The sequence below is a fragment of the Serinus canaria genome, chromosome 1A (assembly GCF_022539315.1).
Source record: "Serinus canaria isolate serCan28SL12 chromosome 1A, serCan2020, whole genome shotgun sequence".
Taxonomy (NCBI): Eukaryota; Metazoa; Chordata; class Aves; order Passeriformes; family Fringillidae; genus Serinus; species Serinus canaria.
In genome coordinates this window covers 53,128,912-53,146,521 of record NC_066314.1, presented here as the reverse complement: position 1 = coordinate 53,146,521, position 17,610 = coordinate 53,128,912, and the positions used below count along the sequence as shown (strand labels likewise).

The following is a 17,610-nucleotide window of genomic DNA, read 5'->3' as shown; positions in this document are numbered from 1 at the left end:
CGGCCGGGGCAGCGTGGCACCGGCAAAACACGACGGCAGAGACCGGCTGTAACGTAACCTGCGGTGCGAGGGGAGACCTGAAAGGAGGCATTTAGGGTTAGCGGAGCGACGGGCACCACTGAGAGTGCCAGAATTTCTCTCAACGAACGGGGCGCCGGGCAGAGCCAGCTGGGAACGGATGCTCCTGCCCGCCGGCGGCTGCCGGGACCCCGCCACCCTGAAGAGGGCGAGAGTGACCCAGAGAGTGACAAGTTCACGGAGAGCGGAGCCCCTTGGACGACGGCCGCCGGACGCCCCGGGGACCGTGAGAGGCCGAGGCGCGGCCCACGCAGGCCCCCGGTACCGCCTGGCTCGTCTCCGCCCGCCGCCGCTGCCGGGCGGGACCATCTCTGCCCTTGGCGAGGGGGGCCGCGCTCCGCCCCGGTTCCCCGCCTAGCCCGCCTCCCCAACGGGCGCGCAGAGCGCCCCTCCGCCTGGCGCGCCGCGTGGTCACGCCCAGCGTGGCATTAACGCCCCCCAGCGCGGGTTGCGGGCGCCTAGGCATCCTCCGGTTGTGGCTCCTGGGCGCGGAGCGTCCTCTCAGCGTCCTCTCAGCGCGCTTCCTGCGCGCTCCGCCGCCCTCTCTGCGCCGCCAGACAACGCTATGAAGCCGGCGGTGCTCGAAGTAATGAGGATGAACCGGGTCTGCAGGATGGTCCTGGTCACTTCCGTGGGCTCCTTCATCCTCGCCATCTTCTATTTCCAAAGTATGTTGCACCCAGGTAGGGCACCGCAACCGCGCCGGCCCCGCCGAGGGCAGCGCCCTCCTCCCCTCCCCGCCGGCGCAGGTGGCGGCCGCCCCGGGAACCCTCGCCGGCTGCCCCCGGATCGAGCTTTCGGCTCCCGGCGCCGCTGCGGCAGGCGCGAGGCTCGGCGGCGGCGGGCACAGCGCCCGCGGCGGCCACGGGAAGGTCGCCTCGCCCCCCCCTAGGAAACTTTCTGCGGGAGGGAGGAAAGTTGGTTTGTTTAAAATTTTGTTATTTTCCGCTTTATATCTCGCGTTTGGTGAGGTGGGACGGGAGACGACAGCGGCTGGGGAGCGCTTCATGGCTGCGGGGCGACAGGAGTTACCCGGTCCCCGCGGTCCTCCTCGCCGGGAGCGCGACCCCAGCTTCCCTCTCCTGTCAGGGGTCGCGGGCCTTCGTCTTTCCCCCTTTTCGTTTTTGGAAGCGTCAGGGACACCGCGGCCGAGCAAGGGCTCCCGCTACCGCCGGTGGCAGCTCCGATCCGGCTCGCCCGAGCTGTCTGGAGCGGCGGGGGCGGCTGCCCGTCCCGGTCTTGCCCTGTTCGGCCGAGGGGCTCCGGGTGGAGCCGCTGGCTGGGCACGGGTGTCCGCAGGGACGCAGGCTGCGGAGCGCTGTGCAGGGCTCACCTCGGACCCACACTCCCGGGTACCTAAAGCGACTTCTGCTTTTCGGTTTCCCTCATTTTAGGGACGGACCTGTACCGGAGGCAGCGGATGCTGGCTCCCAGGTAAGTCCCACGTCGATCAGCTGCTAATTCAGACAAAGGTGGGCTTGGGCTGTGGAAACTTCATGAGGTGTCAGCTGTGTGCACAGACCCCTCGTGGATGCTTTGTGCAGCTTGGTGAAATTTGTCCAGCATGGCAAAAAAAAATCATTTTGATCTGTCCGTCTCACTTCCCCCCTTCTGCTTGAGAAATGACGTGGGAATTGCACTCTCAATGTCTTTCTCGAGGGATCTGACAGCTGAGCGTGAGAGGGAGTGATACCTCGTAGTGGGCCAGCAGCTGTAGCTGGCAGACTGGCCTCACTCCTCAGCGGGTGAGTCTTCCAAGCCGTACCTGTTATTGTCTACTGCCTGTTCTCAAGTGTCCTGCCTACAGGCATATAGCTGTAGTTGATAAGGGAATTGCAGTCTAGTAAAAGGAAAAAGGATCTATTTAGATCGGCTTTTTCTTTCCCTGTTTGTGGCTCCCATAGTTGCCATATGTGTATGCGGCACTTAGAGATGTAGTTTAGTGGTGGACTTGGCAGTGCTGAGTTAGTGGTTGGACTCAGTCTCAGAGGTCTTTTCCAACCTAAATGATGCTGTGAGAATTGATTTTTCCTGAAAGTTTTTGGAGAATTTTTCATCAAATGGTAGAGGCTTGGTGCACTGAGAGAATTAGGAATCAGTAGATCTGCTTTTCTGTGGTGAAGCCAAGTCCTGTTTGGTGTTTTTTCTATCAGCTGTCTGCTCCTCCAGAGTTGGTATAATTTGCTTGATGAATATGTTTTTGTATGGTGCCCTTCTGTGTTAATGCCTCCCAACTTCTTGGAAGAATGAGCATATTTATTCTCTTTCCTGCTGTGTCTGCCCCATGCTTACTGGCTTCACAAGGATTGCTCAGTCCTTCACAGACCTGGAGAAGGCTTTATTTCTGGTCTTCAAGGCATCATGCAGAATTATGGGTTGTAACATGGCTTCACCAATTTAATAGAAATGTGATATTTTAATTGGTGGAGTTCCACAGATAAAATAGTTCGCACACATGTTCAGAAAATTTGGCCAATTTCCCCTTGTCTCAGATGAATTATACTGCTGGAACACAAACTTTGCACACAGTAGATGAGAGATTAGGCTAAATATTCTTCTGTGAATTTTTGAATGTAGAAAAATCATCTTTTAAGAATTCTCAATATGCTCTATAGTTAACTACTGGAGATTAGGGCTTTATGTTCATTGTATTGTGAGGCTATAAATAAGCTGATATTTTAGTACAGTTCAAAGGATTTAGCATAAGCTCTGAGGAGAGAATGTGATGCTGTGAAATCACCGGGAGGATAATGTGCACCCATTTTCTGTGTGACATATATTTAGGTTGTTAGTAAGAGTGGAATAGATCTGGAAATAAATAGATCACAACCTTTATTGTGCCTTTTTCATCATAATTTATTCTGATTTTTTTTTTTTTTTTTTGGTGGGCTGTTTCCATAGCAGAAACTGCTGGGAAGCTCGGGAGTTCTACTTTAGTCCTACACAGAGTGGGTTACACAGTTTATAAGGTTCAGACAGCTGCTCTCCCAGATATCTGTTATGCCATTGTATGTGTTACCATCCTGGTAATGCAACTGATAGATGAATGTAGAGTTCCTGAAGGGTCAGGAGGGAGGGAGGTGGTAGACCTGTGAATGTGATATACATTGGGTAGTGGATCATTTTTTGGAATAAAGACTTTTTTTGTAACATGTGCTCGTAACCTTTATTGTGTGGCAGAATTCACTGGAACTAGATCCTGGGCAGAGTGTATGTCAGGACTGGAGGTATTAAGTGCTTTCAAAATTTTGGTTAATGTCCTTTTTGTTGTTGAAAGGTGTTCTAAATTCTAGCTGGTCTCCACTGAAGCATATCTTTGGATGGCTGCAGGAGGGAGCTGTCTCTCCTCTCTGGCTTGCCAGTGTCACTGTTGTTGGTCGCTTACCATGCTCTCTGGCAGAGGCACTTTGCAATCAGAATTAGATGAAAAATTCCCACCCAAACCTTTTGGAGAGAAAATAAGGTTTTCAGGTAAGTCCTCAAAGAGAAGTGCCAGGTCCTTCTTGAGTTCCAGAGTTCTCTCAGTGAATTTCAGGAGGCTACTTACAGAGCTTTCTCGTCAGTTTCAGATGAGAGAAAGTGAAGGTGAAAGATGCTAGGAGGCCAGCTGATGATGAGTCCAACCCCCTCTGGGTTAAGATAAATCTTTATCTGTTAGAGGGGATTTTCCATTTTAGGAGATCTGAATATAGTACTCTTGCTAGAAGTGAGACATAAATTTCTGCTGATAGCTTTATTTTTTTTCTTTGGGGTAAAAAATTACATAGTTAACAGAAACCTTTTTTTAAAAAAGACAGGCAAAAAACCCAAACAACACAAACACACCTAATGCCTGAAGCTGGGAAGATGAGCTTACCCTTATCTTTGCAAAAGAGTATCATGTATCCCTTGTTCCATATCTTAAATACCAGCACATTCATGCTGGAAGGAAATCAGGTGGGTTTTACTATTTCTTCTTTTTGGCTGTGTTCCCATTCTTTGTTGGGAAGCCAGCTGTAAATGTGCTGTTTGGTTATTGCACCTTTGCGTTGTCTGAGTTTTGTCAGAGATTGCCGAAAAGCTGGGAACCCACCCTCCCAAGTAAGGTTCCCCAACCAATTGTTGTTAAAGGAAGATGAATTGTGCAGCTCTTCAATGCTCAGGACCACTATAAAGAAAATGCTGGAGATGATCCTGGCTGTTATGGCTTATCTGAAGCTGTGTTTGTTCCTGAGGAAAGAAGTGGTAGTGGGGACTTTGATGTGTTTTCCCATTGCCTGTTTTGCCTTTACTGAAAAAAAACCATGCTGCAGTGTTTGCTATAGCTGGAGATATAGCAATATATAGCTGATTTTCCCTGTCTCTTTTGCTCAAATATTTTCCCCTTTGTGTCTCCTGCCATGTGCTATCTAGATAACTGAGTACAAGTTTATTATTGCTCCATGCTACTGGAACTTCTGTCTGTGTGAAATAGGTCAGTCTTTGGGTTTTATGTGACCGCCCATCATAGTTTTATCTGCTGTATTTCCTATGAAATCAGTTTTCTCACTGGTCTTTAGCCTGCCTACACTTTCACAGATGTGTTTGCTTTGTTCTGTACGCTTCCCAGCTGCAGCAGGGGGGGACTGTGAGTCACCCAGTGGAGGCAGGAGCTGCTGTGCCAGGCTGGGGGTCACACTGGTGGTGTGTTAGGATCCCCCAAGTTGTAAAATTTCTCACAGAGGCAGGATAATCAATACCATTTTTATCTTACCTCAGACAGGTTTATCAAACTGACTTATTCTAAACCTGGTTCCCTTCCACTTGCATTTTTTTGCTCCATTTTCCATCTCCTGTTTTAGACTGTTACTGCTCTTCTCTGGATGCTGTTGAAGGTTAGATCTCACAGGTCAGACTTGCCTCATCTCCATGATCATATCAGTTACATATGCAGCATGGTATAGCTGATAGCTGATGTCTGCCTTTGCTCAAATATCAGAACAACTCAGACCACAGGAGATTTTTTTTTCCTTAGGTCTGAAGACAAGCTTACCATTGGTTTTTATGGCAGATTCTGTTTGAAAATCAATGCAGCAGTCTCCCATCTTGCAATTGATCCTTGCTTTCTCTCTTGCTTACAAAGGAGAATGAGATCTGCAAGGCAGTTGGGTGTGTGGCATTCTTTTGATGGACCCTGTATACTGATTTTAAATTATTCTGTTTGGGATACAGAATAATTTGACAGTCACAAGAAACTGGCCCTCATTTAATTGCATGCAATGAAATCCATCCCCCGGAAACCCCGCCATGTACTCTGTCTGTTTGTTGGTGTCCCTATAAAAGCTTTTCATAGATTGCCATGCAACTGTCATCAGTGTGAGCAAACCTACTCTAGTCACTCTGCTCAAAGAGACTGGTAGTCTGGAACTGCTTTGAGTTGATAGTTAAGCTGTTCTTTGTATCTTGTGAAAATCTTCCTGGTTAGTGGATATTAATCTTATTGGAAGAGCAGCTTGTTCTATTTCAGTGCAAATGAGTGTAGGTTTTTGCAACAACTGCTTGCCGAACTGAAGAAATAAAAATGTCTCTGAATGTGTTCAAGCAAAAATTAGCTGGGTAATTATGTCGGAGTCTTATCTTATTGCAACAGGATATTTATGACTCCATTGTTACATTTTCTACTATGCAGGCTTTTTTATTAATATTACTGTATATCAATATTGGGAAAATATGTCTTAACTTTCAGAGCACTGATGCTGTATTCACAGATGTAAAGTGTCATGACTTAGCATAAGTAACTTTTTTAGAGATAGTCAGTGTGCACGGAAACTTTGTCTTGAACTTAGCAAAACAGCATGTAAAGCAGAAATGCCCAGTGCTTTTTATGAACAAACTGATAAAATTGGTTGGTTGCAACTAGTATCTCATTTTTATTTCATATTGAGAAATATGAGTATCTTTCTGAATTCTAGAGTTGCTTCCATTATGTTTCAGAAGTGGCAGGTAGTTTATCTTGTACTGTACCATGTGATTAACTCTAAAAGTGGTTCAGACAATTGGAAGAAATTAGATTCATGTTACTTTTTCCAAAGCCAGCACTAGTGTATTTTGCTTGACTTTCTTGGCTGATGTACTGTATCAAATCCTGCCTGACAAAGCTGCTGCAGTTGTCCTTGTGTGAATGTCATTCTAGCACAGTTTTTTTCCTCTCAGACTTTTTGGGCTGATGCATATGTATTATGTATCAACTCTAAGTTGATCCTGAGGGAGTTAAGGACTGGGATGGGGGACACAATGATTTGAATCTGATAGTTTTTCTTTGTGATTGTTTGTGCTGTTCAAAGCAAAGGTTTTAGATCTGTGTGTGACTTAAGTGTCAACATACATAAAATGAAGCATAAGATGCATGGATGAAGTGGCTATTTGAAATCAATGAAAATAGTTTTCCCCTTCACATTAAAGGAATGAAATTAAATTCAGGAACTATGTACTTGTGTAGGCCTGGCATGTCCAGGATAAAGATGAAGACATGTCTGTGGTGGATTATTTAGATTCAGCAACCACCTACTATCTTACAAGGATAACATTTCAAAGCATGTTCGTGCTTTGTTGGATGTTCTTGATCCTTGTAGCTCATTCATGTAGGATATCTGTGAGCAAGGTATTTGTCCTTACAGTCAAAATTCTGACTGAGTTCAGTTAATTCCTCATTATTTGTGTTTCAGTACCCAGGTTATAGATATTGTCATTTTGTTATGGGCAGAATGCTTGCATGTGACAAAGTGGTGTTTCTGGCACAAGCCTTGTGCTCTTAACTAGAAGGCGAGACCACCAGATACTACTGTGAACCAGTGAAAGAATTCAGTTCCTAATCCTTATCTCTGGTTAATGCCACAGGGATTTTCTTGGATTTCAGTTTTGTGACTGTAATCAGCAGTAGGTGCAGTATGTTTCCCCCTTTGATGTAATTGTTTGGCACCTGAAACTAAGGTTTCATGGATAAACCAATTACTGCATATACTCTTGGACTCTGGTTTGCTTCTCTTGTGTAATGTTTTCATCCTCCACTTTTCATTTATTGCTGATCAATGCATATGGTTTGTTTTCTTGCTCTCCCCATATGCTCCTTCATAAGGAGCTAGCTGTTGGGGAAATTGTCTGGAGTAGCTCCCTTCCCTTCTGTGATACTGTAAATTGTAAGTTTCCTCATGAATGGCCCATGTTAGATTTCAGCTCTCTCCCCTGAGTCCTCTGGGGCTGTCACAACACCTGAAGCATCACTAGGAATTACCTAATGGAAGGCAACCTGTACACAGATTGGGAGCACTTATCCATAAGGGCTGTCCTGTGGCAGTGTGCATCCTCTGCTCTGCCTTTTCAGTGACGTCCAGTCTCCATGGGCTGGTGGGGAGCTCCTTGGGCAGAACATGGAAACTGCAGGCATGCCTGTGGGAGCTGGTGTGTCTTACTGGTTCCAGTCTAGTGTAGCCCCACATTTCTCTTCAAAGATAAAAGCAAGGCACAAATCTTCCCAAGAATATTTCTGGGATTCACATTCTCTGAACCTCAGAGAAAGGAAAAACAATTCTTATCATTTGCTGTGCCTGTGTTTGTGCAAAAGTAGAATGCAATATGGAGATTGTTTACCCAAATTCATGGTGTTTTGTTTCCTTGGCCTATCAGGGCCAAGAGTGTGTGTGTATCAGGACTGTTAGGTAACAGTCACGAGATTGAGTGCAGTGTGTGCAGTTGTGTACAGGGTTGAGTGCTTGGCAGATTCAGTTTTAGATGTATAGAATAATATAGTATAATAAAGTAATTATTAGCCTTCTGATATCAGTGGAGTCCTCCTCATCATTCCTCCTTCGTCGGGGCCCTTGCAGCACATCAATACTCTAGGAGCTCAGAGATTGAAAAGCTCTGTGCCAGCAAGCCTCAGAGAGCCACAGTGGATGACAGGACTCCCATTTCTGTGATATGCTAACAGGACTTTGGATAACAGCATGGTATAAGTAAGCGCAGCACAGGCATTTGTTAATTTGCACCAAGAAAGCTTTGTGTCCATGGGAGTCAAGGAAGGCTTCCTTGTGTAAAAAAAAAAATCACTGTCTTATGCATTTAACATTTAATTATCCAGGGTTTTCAGAGTTATTTTAAAATAGTAATGCTATTTTGGGTTGCTTTTTACACTGTCCCCAGTGTTGGCAATGAAAGCAGATGACAGCTTTCCTTTTGGTCATATTAATTTTACACATTAGAGATGAAGTCCTTAATGAGGCATTAACATTTAGTTTACAAGCATCAGAAGGGGATGCTATTTAAAAGAAAGAAAATTAGATGGCTGCCACTGGAACATTTGAAGGAAAATGTTCATTAGAACACACTGACATTGAGGCTAGATTTGGAAACTGAGTATTTCATGTCTTTTCCCCTGACAAATTTGAATCTGTGCATTAAAAAAACAGAGTATGAGCACTTATAAAATGCTGACTGGAAAAAAAAGAGGCCTACGCACACAAATGTGTGTGAAAGTGCACATGCACTCACCCATCTTCCACCCCTCTACAAAATCTGTAGTTGGTGGCTCGGGTAATCCAAATGCACTGATTTCTGAAGTGCAAACCTTTTTCTCCTAACAAGGCTGTTGTAAGGAGTATGAAGTTCTTTGATATTAAAAGAAGTCCCAGAAGTGCCAGGTGGTCTGCATAGCTGCCCTTGTTATTTTACTAAGTGAAATGAGTGGTAAGTGTAGTTTCTTATTTCTGCTACTCTTTCTCAACTTAGACATTTGGAAATATCCAGACTGAGAGAGGAATGATTTTATTAATTCTTTGTAGGCTGTAGAAGAGCAAGGATTTTTATAGTTTGTCAGGGTATCAATTTAAATAGTAAGAGTGCCTCTTCAAGGTGGCCTTTTTCTTGTTTGTGCCAGGCTGTAGACACTGAGGGATGACTTTGCTCCATTACTATCAATCACTGCTGCGATGGCTTCACACTCCTATGAAAAAACGTAAAAGAAGGTGTTGGGGGAAATGGAAAATACAAACAATGCAATCAAGCAGAATTTCTCAGAGCACTGTGATTCAGAGGGTTTGGGAGATGGTAGCTCTATCCAACACATGTCATGGAGGTAAGTGGACTGCACAGAGGTAAGTGGACTGCACCATGCGAAAACAGGTGCTCACATCCTGTAAATGTTGTCTGCCCTTTGGCAGGGGGAGGCAGCCTTGGTTTCAAGAATGTGAGTGATCAATGTGTGGTTTTGCAGGATCAGGCCCCCTCTTTCTCTTCTCCAGGAGGTAAAAGAGCAGGATCTCATCCTCAGCTGTGCTCAATCTGCAGAGGAACTGCTGCTGCTGCTGCTTCGAGCATTGTCTCAGGCTAAAAGATACCCTCCTTAGTCATCTTAATATCAAAAGATTGTTTCTTTTTATGTTATTTGGCTGAGAGGTAGGAGACATAGATTTTAATTGCAGAGTGCACATATATAATCCACAAGGAATAAAAGGCTTTGTTGGGTTTCAATCCACTTCTCGAACACAGTGTACTCTGTAAAAAGCAGAGACCTGTGGGATTTTTTTTTTTCGTGTCTTTTAGTAATTTTTAAGACAAGGACACTCAAGATACATTTTGTAGATGATAAAAATGTGAGCTTCAGGACCCTTAGAGTAATGCCTTCTGAATTTGTCTAATAAATGACATTGTAGCTAGTAATTTTCATGGTTTTTTGGCTGATAAATGATTGTATAAAGGAATCAAAAACTTTAAAATGGATAGCTTGTGAGGTTTTTGAAAGGTAGGAAAGGTAGGCATATAATTAATAAGGAGACTGTAATTGGATCTCATGGATGATCTTTACTGTAATACCTTGTCAAAGCTCTGTGCCAGCAAGCTCAGAGAGCCCAGTGGCTGGACCAGGACTCCCCAGTTCTGTGAGATGCTAACGGACTTTGATAACGAATGTGGCTCTAAGTAACGCGAGCACAGGCATTTGTTTTAATTTGCAACAAGAAATCTTGTGTCCATGGGAGTGTCAGGAAGGCTTCTTGTTGTAAAAAAAAACAATCACGGTTCTATGCATTTCATTTAATATCCGGGTTTTCAGAGTTATTTTAAAATAGTAATGCTATTGTGGGTTGCTTTGTACAATGTCCCAGTGGGTTGGCAAGAAAGCAGAGACCGATTTTCCTTTGGTTCATATTAATTTACACATAGAGAGAAGTCATTAATGAGGCATTAACATTTAGTTTACAAGCATCCAAGAGGAAGGGAGGTATTTAAAAGAAAGAAAATGCGTTGATGGCTGCCACGGGAACACATTTGAAGGAAAATGTTCATTTTAGAACACACTGACATTGAGGCTAGATTTGGAAAACTGAGTAATTTCATGTCTTGTTCCCCTGACAATTTGAATCTGTGCATTAAAAAAAACAGAGATATGAGCACTTATAAAAGCTGACTGGAAAAAAAGAGGCTATACGCACACAAATGTGTTAGTGTGAAAGTGCACACAGGCACGCACCCCATCTGCCACCCCTCGACAAAATCTGGTAGTAGGTGTGGCGCGGTGGAATCCAAATGCACTGATGGCTGAAGTGCAAACCTTTTCTCCTAACAACGGCTGTTGTAAGGAGTAGGAAAGTTCTTGGAGATGAAAAGAAGTCCCAGAAGTGCCCAGGTGGGCTGGCAATAGCGGCCCTGGTTGATTGTACTAAGTGAAATGAGTGGTAAGTGTAGTGTCTTAGTTCGGCGAATACGCTTGCTCCACGGAGACCATGTGGAAAGAGCCACGACTGAGAGCAGGAAGGATGTGATTAATTCTATGTAGGCTGTAGAAGAAGCAGCAAAGGATGGTTTAGAGGGGCAGGGGAGCAGGTATCAAGGGGATAGGGAAGAGGGTCACGTGCCGCTTCAAGGGTGGCCTTTTCTGGTTTGTGCCAGGCTGTAGAACAACTGAGGGATGACGTTGCTCCATTACTATCAACACTGCTTGTCGAGGAGCGGCAACATCCTATGAAAAAACGTATTGTTATAAAAGAAGGTGTAGGGGGAAATGGAAAATACAAACAAGCATCAAGCAGAATTTCTCAGAGCAGTGATTCAGAGGTTTGGGATATGGTTAGCTCTATCACAACATGTCATGAGGTAAGTGGACCTGCACAGAGGTAAGTGGACGCACCATGCGAAAACAGGTGCTCACATCCTGTAACTGTTGTCTGCCCTTGGCAGGGAGCAGCCTTGGTTTCAAGAATGTGATGACAATGTGTGGTTTTGCAGGATCAGGCCCCCTCTTTCGCTTCTCCAGGAGTAAAAGAGCAGAATCTCATCCTCAGCTGTGCTCAATCTGCAGAGGGAACTGCTGCTGCTGCTGCGTCAGCATTGTCTCAGGCTAAAAGATACCCTCCTTAGTCATCTTAATATCAAAAGATTGTTTCTTTTTATGTTATTGGCTGAGAGGTAGGAGACATAGATTTTAATTGCAGAGTGCACATATATAATCCACAAGGAATAAAAGGCTTTGTTGGGTTTCAATCCACTTCTCGAACACAGTGTACTCTGTAAAAAGCAGAGACCTGTGGGATTTTTTTTTTCGTGTCTTTTAGTAATTTTTAAGACAAGGACACTCAAGATACATTTTGTAGATGATAAAAATGTGAGCTTCAGGACCCTTAGAGTAATGCCTTCTGAATTTGTCTAATAATGACATTGGTAGCTAGTATTTCATGGTTTTTTGGCTGATAAATGATTGTATAAAGGAATCAAAAACTTTAAAATGGATAGCTTGTGAGGTTTTTGAAAGGTAGGAAAGGTAGGCATATAATTAATAAGGAGACTGTAATTGGATCTCATGGATGATCTTTACTGTAATACCTTGTCTTAAAACAAGAGCTTTAGGTAGTTACAAATCCTTTTAAAGACTATTTGTGTTATAGTGCTTTAAAGCTGATTGGTATGCAGGCAGAACAAAAATGTCTGTATTATCCGAAGTGACCTGACACGCAATAGCGCATTCTGCACCCATGCTGGTGGGTACCAGGAGCTGCATATGTCCTTCTAGTAATCTATATTTTTACAACCTGTGTTGGAAGCGGTAGCAGAAAATTTATAGTAACTGAGGAGGAGGGCCTTAACACTTTTTAAACCCTTGGTGATTAATCAAATGTGTCAGTTGGAGTCATAAATACAAAACTATAAAGCATGTCTTGATTGTGTATTTTAGTCTTGATTAACTTCTAAAATACATTTGAGTTTCCAGATGGTGATAAGCGTTTTATCTTTAGAATTAAGCACGTGTATGTATGCACATAACTATGAAGTTGAAGTAGCTGCTAATCATTGGGGCAATATGCCAGAGTGTGATGGACTGCAAGGGTGACTGTGGACATGTGCGCTTCCAGGCATTGCTGTGTCCCACTTGCTGGATTTATTAATTGTTACAGGATCAGTCAGCTGGACATCATGCAGAGTTCCTGCCACCATGGCACTGGCAATCCTGTGGACTGTGCCAGATTATCTCTGCCTCTCCACTTCCCTTCTCTTCCCAAATCAGTCTTACTTGTCCTTTGTGGCAAGGTTAGGCAAGCTCAGATAGGATAAACATGGCTCCCTGCTTGGCTTTTGTTTTGGGCAAGAAATAGGATTTTCCTTTTTTTTATCCTTGTTTTTTTCCTTTTTTGTATCAATTTTTGTATCCTTTTTTTGATCCTTTTTTTTCCTTTTGTTCCCTATTTTTTTCAGGGGGGGGGGCAGTTGGCGGGAGACGTGGGGGGTGCGGGGCCGGGGTGTTCCGTGGGGGGCCGGGGGGTGGGGGGCCGGGGGGGGGGCCGGGGGTGGACCGGGGGGGACCGGGGGGGGCGGGGCCGGGTGGGGACGGGGGGCGGCACGGGGGCAGGACCGGGGGGCGGCCGGGGGCGGCCTGGGGGGCGGCCGTGGGGGCGGCGGGGGGGAGGCGGGGGGCGGGAAGGGGGGCGGCCGGGGGGGGGACGGTGGGGAGGAAGGGGGGATGCCGGGGGGCGGCACGGGGCGGACGGCCGGGGGGCGGGCCGGGGGGCGGCAGGGGGCGGCCTGGGGGGAGGCGGGGGAGGGCGGGGTGGCGGACACCGCGGGGCGGCACGGGGGCGGCCGAGGGGGCGGCGACGGGGGCGGGCAGGGGGGCGGACGGGGGGGCGGAAAGGGGGGAGGCCGGGGGGCGGCCGGGTGGGACGGACAGGGGGAGGCAGGGGGGTGCCGGGGGTGAGGCAGGGGGGCGGCCGGGGGGCGGCCGGGGGGCGGCCGGGTGGGCGGCCGTGGGGCGGCCGGGGGAGCGGGGGGGGAGGACGGGGGAGTCCGGGGGGTAGGCACGGGGTGGCAGGACGGGGGGCGGCAGGGGCGGCAGGGGGGAGGACGGGGGGCGGCCGCGGGTAGGAAGAGTGGACGGAAGGCGGGGCGGCCGCCGGGGGTCGGGCGCGGGGCGGCATGAGGGGAGGAAGCGGGGGCGGACGCGGGGAGGGACGACGGGGCGGCAGGAGGGGAGGACTGAGGGCGGCAGCGGGTGAGGACAGCGGGGAGGGACGAGGGGAGGGCGAGGTGGGCGGAAGTCAGGGGAGGAAGAGGTGGCGGCCGCGGGGAGGCGCGAGGCGGCCGCGGAGGCCGCAGAGGCGGGGCGCGGGGAGGACGATGGGCGGCCGCGGGGAGAACGCGGGAGGAGGCCGGGGGGGCGGCGGGGGGGGGGGAGGCAGGGGCGGAGGAAGCTGGGGCGGCCGCGGGGCGGACGCGGGGCGGAGAGGGGGCACGTCGGGGCGGAACGGGGGGCGGCCGGCGGGGAGGCAGCGGGGAGGCAGAGGGGCGCGGACGCGGGGCGGACGCGGGGCGGACGAGGGGCCGGAGGACGGGCGGCCGAGGGGGACGCGGGGAGGAAGAGGGGCGGACGAGGGGCGGGCCGCGGGAGGCAGAGGGGCGTGGCAGACGGGGAGAGAGGGGACGGCCGCGGGGCGCGTAATAGGGGCGGAAGAGGAGGGAGGAGAGGGGCGGAGAGGGGAGGCAGGAGGGGCGGCAGCAGGGGGCGGCACGCGGGGAGGTACGAGGCGGGATGGCCGGAGGGGAAGGCGAGATGGGCGGACGCGGGGGAGGCAGCGAGGTGGGAAGGGGGGAAGCGGGGGGCCGAAGGGGGGCCGCGGGGCGGCGAGGGTGACGCGGGGGACGAGGGGGGCGAGGGGTGGAAGGCGGGCGGGGCAGAGGGGGGGGCGGGATGGTCCGAGGTGTGGCAGAGGGGGAAGCAGGTTGGAAGAGCGGGTGAGAAGAGGTGCAGAGTTGGGGTCAGGGGGGACGACTGGGTGAAGCTTTCCTATGGGTGAAGATGGGGGCAGAGTTTGGCATCGGACGTGTTTCCTGATATGTTCAGGGGGTTCATCGTAGGTTAATATTGTTAAGCTTTGGGTCCGGTTGTTCCTGTTGTGTCAGTTTGGTTCCGTTGGTGGTGCACGTGGGGGGAAGCCTTGGGGGCACTGGGGGGCGGGGGGGGGGGGAGGTGGGGGGACAGTGGGGGGTGTCCGTGGGTGGGGACAGTGGGTGCGGACGGGGGGGGGGAATTTGGCGTTGTCCGGGGGTACGGTGAAGGGCAGTGGGTGCCTGTGGGGTAGTGGGGGGGGGCGTGTGAGGACGGGTGTGATGGTGTGTGTTACTTGGGTTTCTGGTGTTTGTTCTTTTTGTTTATGTGTTTGGATGTACTGTCTTGTTTGTTCTTCGTTTATTGTTCTGTTCTTTCTGTTTAGTGGGTGGTCGTTTGTGTGATTTTTGTTTTGTTGGGTCTTGGTGAAACCCACCCCATCCCCCCCGGAAAGGTGTGTACCCTGACGTGGTGTGAATTTGCTGGGGGTGGATGGCACAAGGTCTGCATAATGGGCTGGAGGAGACTGTGGTTGCTTTTCAGTTGATTTTACTGAGTGCTGGTTCAGGTCTACTGTGCTAGAGCAGAGGATTTTGTATTGCACAAAGGGCATACTTTCCCCTTGCATGTAGAAATGTAGGATTGCAGGCTTGGGTGGAACCCTGGACTCTTTCTCCCCTGTAAATCTGGGTCAGTTCCATTGACTAGGTTAGATCAATTCTGGATCATAGGTACTGTAATGAAGAGCAGAATTTGTCCCTTTGTGTCTTCCTACAGACCAGTATACAGAACAACAACAACAACAACAGCTTTGCTTCTCTTTTCCCACTTATCTGTCCTTCCTACAGTCAAGAAAATGGAAGGTTTTTTCCTGTAGAGAAGTATTGAGAGGTGTGCTGCCTGTTTTCAATAGCTTCAGTAGAAATTACATTGACAGACAAGCTGTATGTAACCATTAGCATGCAGATCATCAATAGGATCGAGGCTTTCTTGTCCTGCTGTAGAGCTTCTCTCTGTCATGCAGAAAAGGCTATTAATATTTCTGGTGCAGCAGCAAAAATGTAATTTCATTAAAGAAAAAAATGGTGAAAAACTTGGGGCTTCTAGAGCTATTAACTATTTTGAAATAAAACTTGAGATGCTGAATTAGCTGAAGTAGATGATATAAGACAGATGTGATTTAATTAAAATTGTCTTCGTATTTGGCTATCTTCAGCCAGCTCATGGTATTTTTGTGGTTTGTTTTTGTTTCCTTTTTTTCTTTCCTCCCCAGAGCATATCGGTATTGCTGGTGTGTCTTTCCCCATTCTGTGCCTAGTTCCTGAACACTTTTAAAGAAACAGCTTCCAGAGCAGAGAGAGGAGAATATTTGCAGAGGATGCAAAACAAAAATATGTACGGGGCTATTGTGTCTAAATGATTAGTAATGCCTGAAGTCCATACATCAGTATAATGTCAGTGCCTTACAGCCTCATCCATCTCCAGAATGCTATAGCCAGCATGATAACACGGTACTATGAGCTTTGTGTAGCTAGAAATGTGTCTCATTCCCCCCAGTGTGCCTTGGCACCAGGGGAAACAGGCCATAATTCTTGTTTGTCCAAACTAGCTGGGTTTTTTTGCCACTGCCAGTCTTTACAGAGGCTTTTCCCCCCTTCCTTTTAGGGTGTGGTTTTTTTTGGTTTTGTTTTTTTGTGGGGTGTTTTTTTTGTTTTTTGGGGGTTTTTTTGTACTCTTCAGACCTTTTGCTAGTTTCAGCCTCCCATTCCAGCTCTGAGGGGGTCTTTTGTCATCAGATTGTACCTCAGCCACTCCTACTTTGCCAGAATGGTTTATGCTTGATGTACTTTTTCAGCATTTTGGGAGCCTGGAAGCACTGCTAAATGTCAAGCCATGTGTGTTGTACGTTGGCTAATGGTGAGTCTCTGCGTTCATGCTGTTTGTTGCAATTGAAGCTTTCATTGGGAGCAAGTTAGGAGCAGTGTTTCTAGAAATCTTTGAGAATTTGAGTCCAAAACTACTTCTAGGACAGTTAATACTTTAATCAGATGGCTTCAAAATAGTCCACAAAGTAGGTCCATGCTTTCTTTTTCACTCTATAGCTAAGAACACTGAGGCATGGTCAGGAAGGGTATGTGTGCTGGGGTTTGTTTAATGGTTTCCCACCAGGCTAGTGGCATGTTGAGGAATAAAACTGGAGGGGTAGGGTGGATTTCTTGAGCTTATATGATCTGAGGTTTGCAATCCCCTGTAGGCTTGGAATAGGCCATATGCAAACTAGATATGAGGCACAACCCAATTCCCAGCACTCAGCCCAAGTAAGACCTCTGCAGCCCCCTTCAAGTGTGCTCTCCTTTTGAGGATGATGGTTGTGGACCTTTGTGTCCTTTGAAGTGCTCCTGACAGGAAAATGCTCCAGGTGCAGATACATGGGGCTTTATATGCTCCTGGTGCAGATACATGGAGCTCTTTTTGAAAGCTCCTGTACAAAATGTTGCCTCCATGAGACCAGACTGAGGTGGAAGCCACACCTGTGCCTAGAAGTATGTTTTCTGGAATAGCAAGCCTGACTTAATCTAGATAGTGTTGTGCTTGGACAGCTTTTCATAAAAGTAAAACTTTTTGAAAGTTTTACTGGATCAATATAAGTGGAAAAAAGGCCTACCTCTTCTCTTTTTATTTTCTTTTACCTCTGTGCCCAGGTCTGCTGGAGGTTTTGCCAGCAAATCTAAGTTTACTAAAATAAGGAAGAAAACAAAAAAAAGCACATACAATGAAACTGTATCCTTTCTATGGTCTTGCTCTGTCAGCAAAGCTTTTACATGTTGATCAAGGCTGATGTGCGTGATGCATCCTGGGTTTTTGTTTATGCACCAATGTTTAACATAGCTGTAAATTAAAATATTGCCTCTCTGTAAAGTACATTGTCCCTGCACTTTGGTCATTCTTCTCTTATTGCAGTTTTAAAGTCAAAGTGAGGAAGGTATCATCAGCCGTCTCTGTGAGGGGCTGCAGCTGCTGGCTGATGCTCTCCCGATCCTTCTCTTTTAGACCTCCATATTTCTGTGGTGCCTATGGGACATTGTTGATGTTCATTCCTTGAAAAAAACAACCTTGGTGCAACATTTCATGAATGTGTTTGCTTAAAGTGGCATCTGATCTCAATCTACCATCTTTTTCAGTTCCTGTGAAGTTTTGGGGCATCAGAA

The 17,610-nt window shown here is 47.6% G+C and overlaps 1 protein-coding gene across 4 annotated transcripts in view; it reads left to right on the top strand.

The window, feature by feature from the left end:
• Window positions 1-507: 507 nt before the first annotated feature.
• CHST11 (carbohydrate sulfotransferase 11) overlaps window positions 508-17,610 on the top strand; it is a 168,206-nt gene continuing 151,103 nt past the window's right edge. For 2 of the 4 annotated variants that reach the window (XM_050969785.1, XM_050969787.1), the window contains exons 1-2: window positions 636-746; window positions 8,969-9,166. In XM_050969785.1, coding sequence (XP_050825742.1) covers window positions 8,986-9,166 — 181 coding nt within the window. In that variant the 5' untranslated portion in view covers window positions 636-746; window positions 8,969-8,985. Of the gene's footprint in view, window positions 762-8,968; window positions 9,167-17,610 lie in introns of all 4 variants that reach the window. The other 2 variants (XM_050969786.1, XM_050969788.1) reach the window with 2 other exon arrangements.